Here is a 12,413-nt window from a genome sequence, read left to right on the forward strand (position 1 = left end):
CACCCACTTGCCTGTTCATATATTTATTTCCTCCACTATTCAGTAAACTCTTGCATGTCTACTGTGCTCTGACTATACAGATTTATGTGATTGTTAGAAGTAAGTGTAGGACTTTTACTTTTGACCAAGTATAAAGATTAAAGGAAGGGCTCTGAACAATTCATCCATGATTTTAGGAGCTCTATTTTCCAGGTCATCAGTTCTGCTTCTCTGTGGAGGCCAATGGCTGTCCGTTTAATAAACAGCAAGTTCTAATTTATTAAAGGGACCCCCTGCCCCCAATGGAGTAAGTCGACAGAACGGCCTTTAATTAGGAAATCAGAGGATTTGTAGTCCTTTATAATCCTAGTGGTACTATTTATCATCTGATAAACTCAGATCTTGTCAGCAATTATTACATGTGAGTAATATTGTGAGTAATTGATGAATTGGGATTAAGTGAAATATGCATATGCCATGGCCTGGTTCTCATCTGGTCTAGCCTGTGCTTTCTTACCAAGAGAAACAGGGTCAGGAAAGCAATGCGAGTCAACTCCCTGTGTAGCTATCCTTATGTCAACTAGCAAAAACCCCTGGTCCTTCCTATTATTGCTTATACTCTCTCTTCAACAAAATTAGAGATAAGGGCAAAATAGTTTCTGCCTGGTAGTGAGGAGTAAGGGGGAGGTAAGAGAGGGAGCTGGGGGGAGAGTAAAGGAGGGGGTGGGGAGAAGGGAGGAGAAATGACCCAAACATTGTATGCACATATGAATTTAAAATTAAAAAAAAAATAGAGAAACAGGATCAGAGCCATCAAAAAAGAAAAAGAGGGTCTTTTCAGAAACATTCCAGCATCATTATATCTTATTTGTTAATCTTTCCTCTTATGAGAATAAATGACATTCCATTAACTTTTGACTCTTAACCATCCCTAGCTTTCTCTAAAATAAGCACACAAATTCTTCTTTAAAAAAAGATTCTCCTGTTAATCATGAGGAAGCAGGTTGTAAGAAAATTACTAAATATCAGAGATTACTGAGACACTCTTTGTTAATTCCCTGACTTTGATTTCATGACTTTTCTCAAATGATTCTAAATATATACCAGTAGTGAGTGTGTTTACCATCTCTGAGAACAGGTGAATGTGGATGTTAATGAAGCATATTACTTTTTCTGTTACTAGCACTGGTATATACAAACATCTAAGGAAATGAGAATGAGCTTGTAACCTAATTTTTTTTTTTTCAGTACTCAGGGCCTACACCTTGAGCCAGTCCACCAGCCCTTTTTTGTGATGGGTGTTTTCGAGATAGGGTCTCATGAACTGTTTGCCTGGGCTGGCTTCAAACTACTATCCTCTTGATCTCTGCCTCCTGAGTAGCTAGGATTACAGGTGTGAACCACCAGCACCCAGCATGTAACCTAATTCTTTATCTTTTCCTTTGCTTGCTTTCAAAGAAATCCAACGAAAGATAACTTTAGGTTAACTCAGGTTTGCTCTATAAACTCACTCTAGTGGTAAGACTTACAGGCTAAAGTCTTTCCTCAGTTTCAGCAAGTGTTTTTCTGTCTATCAACTGTGTTTTCAAAACTCATTTCTATTGTACAATTTTTGCTAGGTTGGATAGCAATCTCCCTTTAGTTAAATATTTGGATTATTAGTCCTTATATATTAACTATAAATGTATGTGAATTACAAATATATATAATTAGCATGCTCTTCTGTCAGATGGTTGTACGCAAATCTGTAATTCGTAATCTGAAACATGAGGCCGGCCAAGTTGAAATTTAACTGGACTTTGTAAAAGAAATAAAATTTATGTACTGCATAATATGAAATGACTTCACTTTAGTCTGATGTACTATTCCTATTAAACGTATACAAAGTGAATAATATTTAAACTAAATGGTATTTTTAGAAGACCATAAATCAATTCGGGTCAGGTTTTGCTATCTATCATATGATTTAAGAAAGAACTGTTGATTTTCAAATCTTTTTGGATCTTGAAGTTACAAATAAGAAATTGTGGAGTAAGTTGATGTTTAATGAAACTAAGGCTACCTTTTTTTAAATTTTAGTAAAAGTTGCTGTCAGCAACAAATGGGTTTGTGCAAAGTTCAGTTAAACGGTTTTTCATTCTATAATAAAACATGTAGAAATATTTCATATGCCATTTCTTTTTCAACAGATGGATGGATGATGGCCTAGTAAATGATATCACACCAAAATTGATAGGAGACAGACCTAATACGTACATATACACAAAAGCACTGGCAGAATATGTTGTACAACAGGAAGGAGCAAAGCTAAATGTGGCAATTGTAAGGCCATCAATTGTTGGTGCCAGTTGGAAAGAACCATTTCCAGTAAGTTGTTAAAAATATTTAAATAATTGGGATTGAAGAATTGTCAGTTTAATTTAAGAACAGGTATTACTTGCCAGACATGGCTTGCTATTGCAAAATTGACCACAGGAAGCATAATATTAGTACTTTTATTTCTAATGTTTTTCTGGTATATGGAAATGTAGGTCAGCATTTTCAAATCTTAACTGAAAACTATGACATTATCTTGAGTAAAGGAGACCATGATTTCATTTGCTTTTTATTACCAAAAAGAGGTAGACCTTTTTCTTTTCAGGTAACAAGACTATCTTATAGAAAGGTATGAGAGATTTCTTTGATAATTTGCTATTAAAAAGAAATAAGGTATTAGATTATTTGTAAATTCCTGGAATAAGATAAAGCAGAAAAATAAACCAATAGATAAATTGATTTAGGAAAAACCTAGGTCTATAATGGTAGTGATATCATCTCTTTTGTTTGATAATTTGTTTTCCTCAGTAAATTTGGGGAGAATTTATCATTTTTTTCCTGATAAGGATACTGCTTTAGTAAACAGCATAAACCCAAACTTATACAGGCTAAACTGAGCAAAAGTAATTGACAGTATACACTCCTTTCTATAAAATCCCTTTGCAGAGTTAATGGAAGAGTAGGTAACCGCTTGGAAAAATTTTTACTTAGACACTTATGATCCCAGAGGAAGGCTACTTCTGTTCAGAACTGGGAGCAGTATTCTGGACTAAATGTAGATTTTTTTAGTTTTTAGAAGAAAACTGCCAAGTATAAATTTGGAATTGTAGATTTCAAACAATAAATGTTTAGTTCTGTAATAATTCTAAGTTTCCTCCCCTTCCCTATTTTAAATTTTTGGCATTAGGGATGGATTGATAACTTTAATGGACCAAGTGGTCTCTTTATTGCGGTAAGTAAACTTCATGATTTAATATCCTGTATGTTTTTTTGTTTTTCTGTGTATCTTTTTATATTTGCACACTTATGTATCTTAAGGTGGTGTTTTTAATTTCAACAAAGGCAGGGAAAGGAATTCTTCGAACAATGCGTGCCTCCAACAACGCCCTTGCAGATCTTGTTCCTGTAGATGTTGTTGTCAACACAAGTCTTGCGGCAGCCTGGTATTCCGGAGTTAATAGGTATATGAGGTGACAGTGTCACTTGTTAAATATTTAGTAACTTGGTTAGGGAAAACGGAGCTACTAAGTTAATTAACCCCTTAGTCTAATTGTGCCATATTATTATATAGGCAGTATCACTGCTGATTTACTTCACGAGTTGGTATGTCACAGGCAAGAACTTGTGTACTCTCAGAATACACAAGTTTATTAGAAATTGAAAATGAGAAATAGTCTTCCCCCATGGCATTTTTAATTCAAATTAAAAGTTGGTATAAACTTGATATTTATGAAGAGTTGAAGTTCACAGAGAATGGTTTATATATATCAAACATACTATAACAACTTTAACCAACCCACATGTATTCTTTTAAAAGGTAGTAGTAGCACTTACTGGTAATAAGAAAACTTTAAACTTCTATTAGCTTAATTTTTCCCAACTTAATAAACTGCCCTTATTTTTGAAGTCAGTATTCTGCATATTAAAAAAGGGAGAAATATGATCCTATGAATATTTGCTTTTGGCAAAAGGGAACGTATTTAGTCTGTAGTTTTTTTTTTTTTTTTAGACTTGAATCTCTGAAAATGATACAGTCATTTACAATCCTGAAAACAGGAAAAGCTAAGATTGTTGTTTTCTCACCTTAAAAACATACTCCTTAATACAAGGAAGAATAATGAAGAGAAAAAAGAATCTGTGTAACTTTTGGGGAGAGGAAGGATAAAGGGTAATTGTAAATAGTCATCAAAAAAATAGTCTTTTGAAGATAAATTTTTCATAATATATAACAGGTGCTCATCATCCTCATGTCTTCCTACTTTCATGTTATATAAGGTTTAGATTAGATAAATTTGTCCTTTTTTTATGTTTCATTACTTTCATCTTTGTCTTTGCAGACCAAGAAACATCATGGTGTATAATTGCACAACAGGCAGCACTAATCCTTTTCACTGGGGTGAAGTTGGTATGGTTTTATCTGTTTTTGAATGTTAAAATGTATCTGAAAGAACTTAAAATGTTCATTAACTTTTTAATGTTAGAATACCCATGAGACATTAAGACCACTGAGTTACCAATTTGTTGTTACTTTGCCATTTTAAAAGTAATAACTACCAGTACTGCCTTATGGTACATTCTTAGTAATGTTTCACAAATGTAAAAATATTTTAATGTATATTCCCACTCACCCCATCCTTGTCTGACCCTTGCTGTTTTTCTATTGCCACCTGCAGCAACCCTCATAGATTACCTATGGTGTAGGAACAGTGCTTTTTTTTCCTCTCAAGAGCACCCTCAAACCTGATGTTGCTGATCCGTAGGCAAGATCACTTCCACCTCCAAGACTTAGTATATCAAGTGGTCCCTAAAGTAATAAATGAAGAAGTTAGGAAATAAGATACATTTTGCCAGAATATTTTCTTCTGACCTTTACTAAGCTTTGTAAATTCATAGATCCTCAGTAGGTAGTATGTACATGTACTAGTTTTTAAATAGGAATAGTATAACTTAATGACAATTGAAAAACAATCATTTTAAAATTGTTAGATGATGAGTTCAGATTTAAAGTAAAATGTATTTATGGCTTTAATTTAGTAATGCAGGTCTTATTTTACCTCTAATTAAATAATTTTTGTTATCTCTACAGAACAATTTTGATTTCACAGTACAATGGTGCTGGGAATCGAACCCAGGGCCTTGCACATGGTAGGCAAGTGCTCTACCACTGAGCCACATCCCAGCCCTTAGTTTTTTGATACAGAAACTTGCTTTGAAGCCCAGGCTGGCTTCCAACTTGGAATCTTCCTGCCTCTGCCTCCTGAGCACTGGGATTACATGCATGGGTCACCATGCCTGGATCCCTTGAGTAAATTTTCCATGACACTCATCCTAGGGTTTTTCTATGGCATTTTTATTTAAATTTAAAGATTGGCTATTAGAGCGTATACAGAAAAAAAAAAAAAAAACCCTAGGATCATTTTATAATATTTTAATTCTCTTTTAAGAATATTGAAACATTTTAAATAAAGTGAGGTGCTTTTTTAAAATAAAGTGAGGTATTTCATTGTGTTGTAAAGTTTTGTGAAGCATTATTTTTAGTGAATATCTCGAGATACATTTTCATTAAAGTATTAACATAGAAGATACTAAGTTTGGTTGTGTTGATATTGAATAACCTAAATCAATTATAGCTGAGGTTAATTTTGATTTGTTTTAAGTTTGTTTGATGTATGTGAATTTAAGCAACTTAATCATTTATAAACAAAGGATGATGATTTTCCTTTTTTTTTTTTTTTAAAGTAAGTACAGTAATAAGAATCTGGAAAGAGGAACAGAAAGAAAGAAGCTATCGTGAGAGGTGAAATATAGAAAGTGACATTGTAAACTGACATAGGTAAAACATTAAAAAGATTTTTAAGAGTGAATTTTAACAAAAATTCATTCATCTACTTAAAATAGTGGCAGTTTTAAAATCACTTGAGTTCTGCAGTCTGATACCCATATTCTCTTAGCTATTATAGAGAGTAGAAAGTTTGTTTTTAAATGAATGAACTCTGACATCTTTGGTAAAAAATATTTTGCATTGTAAAAACATACTTTTTTTTTCAAAACTTCATTACATGGTTACTATCAAAGCTGTTACACAACTTTTCTTCCTCAGAATACCATGTAATTTCCACTTTCAAGAGGAATCCTCTCGAACAGGCCTTCAGACGGCCCAATGTAAATCTAACCTCCAATCACCTTTTATATCATTACTGGATTGCTGTAAGCCATAAGGCCCCAGCATTCCTGTATGATATCTACCTCAGGATGACTGGAAGAAGCCCAAGGTAATGGTGACTAGCTCTGTCTTATCTGTTCCTCTGACTGTTAAACAACCCATGCTTTCACTAAAATGCATATTAACTTTGTATCTGTTTGTGCTTATGATAAGGCTTAATGGCCTTTTGTGAATGAGAAGACTCTTGAATTTAAGACTTTGTCAGAAAAGCAAAGGTAGTGTTGTAAGTTACTCTCATTTATTCTAAAGTTTGGATGATAAATTATTATGTGTTGAATTCTAGGTCTTACTTTAGGCACTTTTCTGAATAACAATATTCAAAATTCTTTGACGCTTATTTTTTCCTACAGGATATTACCTAAATCATTCCTTCAAGATGAATCCTTTAAACCAAGTAATCAGGCACCCCAATTTTAAGTTGTGTTCCAACAGACTATTGCTTCCTTATTGGAAGGGTGTCAAACATACAGTACCTGCATTATTGCTCGATCTTTCACTCAGGTTGAGAGGTCAGGAACCGTGGTAAGAAGAATAGCAGTAAATACATTATGTATTGGTAAGGTAGTGGAAGCTTGCTAGAGAGACAAAATGTCGCTAGCATGAGCTTTACTAACCTGATTAATCACAATCACAATCAAGATGTTAGGACATTTCTTAGAAATTGGAGATATTTGGGAAGGCTAACTATGAATCTCATCTTACTGGATCATTTTGATTTTCCAAAATCCCATAATAATAGGAAATGTCCTATATCAGGGTTGTCATTGTTATTATAAGCTGAAATTGAGCCCTTTTCCTCTCATCCTTAAAAGCCTTGAGGTGAGTTTTAAGGGGATTAAGGGTAAAATATTTTAAGTGAAAAATACAGGATGCTTCTGGAAAATGAATTACTTGAAATATATTAGCTGCCTATTCAGCTTATAATATGGTAATTACAGTTTTTGACTAATTTTCCAAGTTGGGAATGACATAGTTTAAAAAAAAAGTTAACAAATTGAAAACTTGTTTTATAGTTGTAATGGCCTTTATTCTTTCCTTTTTTTTCATTAAGCCCCCATAAACTTAAAATTCTACTGTCTTTACCACATAATTATAATGAAACATACTACAAAATGTTTACTTTTTAAAACTACATTGGCATTACAGTGAAGCCTTTGTTTGGAAAGTTCAGGATTTGATTATGGGTAAAGAAGATGCTGACTCCAGAACTTCCATCAACTGCTCAAAAAATGAAAGTCAGGTATCTGCCAATGACAGAGTATTAGGATATGAGTTAATTGTAGGGATTTTCTGTGGATTCACTCGTTCATGATGTTCCTAACCTTATATGTTAACAAGTAAAATATATGAGAAGTGTTGAATAGAACACCTTTAAACAAAATATCTTCAAGTTTTTCTAGAGTGATCTGAAAAAATGCACTATTTACCATTGGCAGCATACTTTCATGACTAAAAAATATAGGCAAAAATTAATGAATTTTGCCAGTGCATTTTTTTATATTAATGAAGTTATTACAGTGTAGGGCAGAAAAGTCAAAACTGTTTCAAAAAAGTAAAATAGATGTAAACATATCACAGTGCTGTACACAGAGAGGGAACTCAGTAAAGTTTACCAAAAAAACTCAAAAAAGCGAATAGCCAAAATTCACTGTTTCATAGTAGATATTACTGTATAACAAATCATGTCAGACTTAGAGCTTAAAATAGCAATAATCATAATTTTTTTTAATTTATTGTCTCAAGATCAGGAATTTGGGAAAGAATCAACTGGGTGGTTTTGACTTGGGGTCTTTCATGAACTTCTGATCAGATGGAACTGAAAGAGCTGAAGTTTGATGGAGGGGTATATGGAGCAGCTAAGACCAGGTGTTAACTCTTGTGTTGGGTTAGGATTGCTCCACATAGACTCTATGCAAGGAGTGTTGGTAACCTTAGAAGAATTAGACTTACATGGCAGCCAAAGGCTTCAATGAGAGGGGAGGGGAGGGAATTTCAGCAAGTAAAGGTGGAAGTTACATTGCTTTTCCTGACCTATGTAAGTCATGCATTATCCATTTTATATATATATATATTTTTTTTAAGTTATAAGTGAGTCACAAATTTTCCTAGATTTAAGGAAAGGGGATGTAGAGAATAGTCAAAATATGTTGTAAAAAAAAAAAACGAGAGTTACTATTTCAGCCATTTTTGGAAATTACAGTCTGCTGTAGTCAGTGATCCAAAGAATTCATATTCCTCCCATTTAGAAAAATACAGTTGCTTGTTTGCCCCAGCATTCCTAGAGCATCATCTTGAGACTAGGGTTTTGTCATTTAACTCTCATCCAGTTGCAGATATAGCAGATGACAGCTCCTCAAATATTAATCCAAAAACCTATGAACTAAAGCAAGTTATCACATATTCTACATATGGTGATAAAGCACTGGATATGCTTCAGACAGTGTTGTTCAAAAATAGAGAAAATGGGAGGCACACAGCAAACACTGATTTATAACGGTTGTGAATTCCAGTCTGGGATGTTGATGGTTTCCAGGTTGGGGCTCAGTCCTACTCTTTGGTTTCCCAGAGGCTCTTGGCTCTGTCCTCTTGAGTCATCCTTTTTCTTTTTCATTAAAAACATAAGCCATTTTTTTATTCTGCTTTCTGCCCATAAAAAGTTAAGAGTACACGGCAAGAGCAACCAGCTCTTCAAGAGCCATGTAAGTAATATTTTAGTCTTTACAGTCATTTATTTAGTATCTGTTGCCACTACTCAACTCTGCTGTTAAAGAATGAAAACCACCTTAGAAAATATATAAATGATGAGCATGATTCTGTTCCTATATTTACAAAAACAGGAGGTAGGCTAGACTGGTGTATAGGCACTGATTTTCTGGCCTTTGATACAGAGATCTTTTCATCTTTTGTAATTATCCATCCGTTTACATCTAAATTGATGTGATTGCTGTAAGAATTGTGTGGGTTTCCAGTGTATCTACTTTAAAGCAATCCATTCCATTAGACCAAAGTCATATTCACAGGTTTCCTTGAGAACCACCTCTTTTCCATCTTGGGTTTTTAATGAGATTGCTGTTGGAAAACACTTTTAGAGTTTAAATTCTTGCCTCTTAGACTCTACCTTTCAAACAGTAGAGATTCTGTGACACATGTCTTTAAGATCTAGAAGAGAGCATTTTATCTGTCTGAAAGGTTCTATGAGAATCTTTGGTCATTCTAAAGTCTTAAAGAATCCTATTCCCTATCCTGAATTCTCTTTGTATTCAGAAGCAATTTCTTTTCTTTTCCTTTCCTTTTTCTTTCTTTTCTTCCCTTTCTTCCTCCCACCCTTCCTTCTTTCCTCCTTACCTCTCCGCCTCCTTCCCTTTTATCCCTTTCCCCTTTCCCCTTTCCCTTCCCTACCCTTCCCTTCCCTTCTTTCTTTTTTGGAGAACTCACATATAAAATATTGAATAACTGATTTGGAATTCCTGAATTCCAAATAAATGAATTTTACTTCTCAAACATTTGGTCTATTGCTTTTTAGTCCCAGCAGACTTGGTAACAGTCTGACAATGGGTTAACAGCTCTCCTCCACTGTCCCTTTATTGCGTAATATTGAGTCCATTGCTGCTTCTGTCATTTTCCGCAGAAATGGCCTACTGCCCTTCTTTCTGTATAATCTAGGCAAATTGACTAGTGATGGCAAGAGTGGTGTCAGTGATGCAATCTATACAGCTTTCAGTGCAGGAGTCTAGGTAGTTTTCCGAATTTCCACATATTCATCCCAACATAGCTATGTGAAATGATGTGCCTGTGCAGTGAACTGTGCCTTCTGTTGTTCAGCTGCCACCAGTCACTGCAACTCTACTTCACTCACATGTGCCATTGCCAGCATAAGGTTCAGGACCTGCAGACAAGTGTATATACAAATGTATGGCAGGTGTGCTCTGCCTTCAGAAATTGATCCTTCAGGAATTCCTGGCTAGTATTTTATGTTTTCTAAAATTCAAGCAAATAGTTCAAATAGTTCTTTTTTTTTTAAGATCATCTTTATCTTATTTTAGGAAATCTTGGTTAGGTCAGATTTTATTAGTACAGTTTCTGTTGCCTTCCATGTTATCATAGGTGACAGTTTTGTTTTTTCTTCCACCTTCCAACATTATTTTCGTGTGTGTGCGTGTGTGTGTGTGTGTGTGTGTGTGTGTTGCTGGGGATGGAACCCAGGGAAACTCTGAACTACAGCCAAGTCCCTGTTTTCATTTTAAGCCCTCAGCAGGTTCCTCAAAGCCCTGTAAAGCTTCCACTAACATACTTTTCCTGGTCCTTTCAGATTTCAGAAACAATCTCTTCAAGAACCTTACACATTTGGTCTACTATCCAGTTCTAAAGCCAGTACCATGTTTTAGATTTTTATTATAGACAGCCCCTCACTGTGCTATGTTATGAGTCACCACAATTATTAAGTTGTAGATAGCTAGGGACGGGAGCAGGTGCACTGTGTGTGGAAAGTAGTAATGGAGAGGAAGGGTGCAAAGCAGTAGAGATAGGCCAGGCAACTTTCTCCCTTCATGTAGTCTGAGAACCTCTCCATGTAGTCTCTACACATGGAACTAGTTTGAGCTTCCTTACAGCATGGCAGCATCAGGGGAAGTTGGACAGCATTGTTGGTGACTGAAGTCTTCATGGGTGAGTATTCCAGTGAGCAAGGCAGAAAACTCTTAACCATTATTTCTGACCTAGCCTCAAGTGACTCTGTATCACTTACACCTCATTCTAACGGTTATAAATTACCTTCCTCTCTTGATGGGAAGTAGGATGGAAGATAATACTACAGTCAGTTTTGGAAATTAAAATCTTCTTCAAATAGGAAACATTAAGTAAAAAAAAAATCTTACCTGAGATTTGTCCTGTGTGAAGTTTTCAAGTATTAAAGCAGGGACGATCTTGTTCTCAGGGAGTGTATAGTCTAAAAGCAACAAGAAACACAAGTTTTACCTAGGCAATTGTATAGTGTTTAATTTAAACAGTAAGTATAAAGTCTTATAATTTATGTTATTTAAAATTTTCAGATACGTACTGATCCAAGGTACTAAACTTCATACCTTGTATTGGAGCCTTAATACAGTACCTCTTTCCACTTAAACTTACGGAATTCGTTTTACTGATTTACAGTATTTTTTGTCAGCTAGATAAAAATCTGACTTGCTGTATATTAGACATAATTATAGGTAGTATAAATGAGATACACATCATATAAATTCTTGGTTAATAATGGTGACCAGGATGAATGTAGAAGCAGTATAAATTATTCTGTCTCTTGAAGTTTATGTGATATTTCATCATTGTTAAAAATAGCTTTTTAAGAAATGACTTCATACTTGTGTTTTTATTTTTATTAATACCTAGCTTAACTGTAGCTTAACTTCTCTGAACCTGATGTTTTTCATCTATATGGTTCTCAACTGGGGAGATTTGACAATATTTGGAGCTATTCTTAGTTATCACAATGTTGGGGGTTGGCTACTGGCCACCGTACCCTCTGGTAAATAGAGGCCATGGATACTGCTAAGTAGCAGTGCACAAAATAACCCCTACAACAAAGAATTACCTGACTCAGAACATCTCTATTATAGCAGCGATCATTAAGATCTTGTTCTAAAGACTTGTGATTGATCATACTTTGAAAGTTGCCATAATAATAATGACTGAATCTACAGAAAATAACATTGCAATGTAATCACAAGCATTTGCTCAATGGCATGTTTTGATTTTTTTATCCCTTACATACTTCAATCCAGTACTTTTGTTGCTTGATTATAACTTTGTCATATGTATTTATCATACATACACATATATATTTATTCTATATATATATATAAAATTTTCAAAACCCCTTCTAATTTTAAATTGCAATTATTTTTGGAATGGCTCATTCAGAGGTTGATTATAGGATAATTCAATCACTCCAGTGAATCTATAGATAAGGTCAGGTAAGAATTGCTAATGAAAAAGAAGAGTTAGAAAGAAAAATTTTAATAGATCAGTTGGAAAAATTGTGTGTTTGTGATAGATTCACATATACTATACTGGCTGTGATAGCATGTATTGATTTGATTATAAATCATGTTTATCTTTTTACTTTACAAAATTGCCTCATCTTCTCTAAAAGCAGCTTTCCCCCTCCCAAGTTCTTTCT

The 12,413-nt window shown here is 34.3% G+C and overlaps 1 protein-coding gene across 3 annotated transcripts in view; it reads left to right on the forward strand.

Moving 5' to 3' along the window:
- The window catches only part of Far1 (fatty acyl-CoA reductase 1), a 60,313-nt gene that overhangs the window by 36,463 nt on the left and 11,437 nt on the right, over positions 1 to 12,413 (forward strand). For 2 of the 3 annotated variants that reach the window (XM_074041853.1, XM_074041861.1), the window contains 5 exons: positions 2,169 to 2,346; positions 3,203 to 3,247; positions 3,358 to 3,476; positions 4,353 to 4,420; positions 6,116 to 6,287. In XM_074041853.1, coding sequence (XP_073897954.1) covers positions 2,169 to 2,346; positions 3,203 to 3,247; positions 3,358 to 3,476; positions 4,353 to 4,420; positions 6,116 to 6,287 — 582 coding nt within the window. Of the gene's footprint in view, positions 1 to 2,168; positions 2,347 to 3,202; positions 3,248 to 3,357; positions 3,477 to 4,352; positions 4,421 to 6,115; positions 6,288 to 6,588; positions 6,761 to 12,413 lie in introns of all 3 variants that reach the window. The other variant, XM_074041868.1, reaches the window with a different exon arrangement.

The sequence above is a fragment of the Castor canadensis genome, chromosome 1 (genome assembly GCF_047511655.1).
Source record: "Castor canadensis chromosome 1, mCasCan1.hap1v2, whole genome shotgun sequence".
NCBI lineage: Eukaryota > Metazoa > Chordata > Mammalia > Rodentia > Castoridae > Castor > Castor canadensis.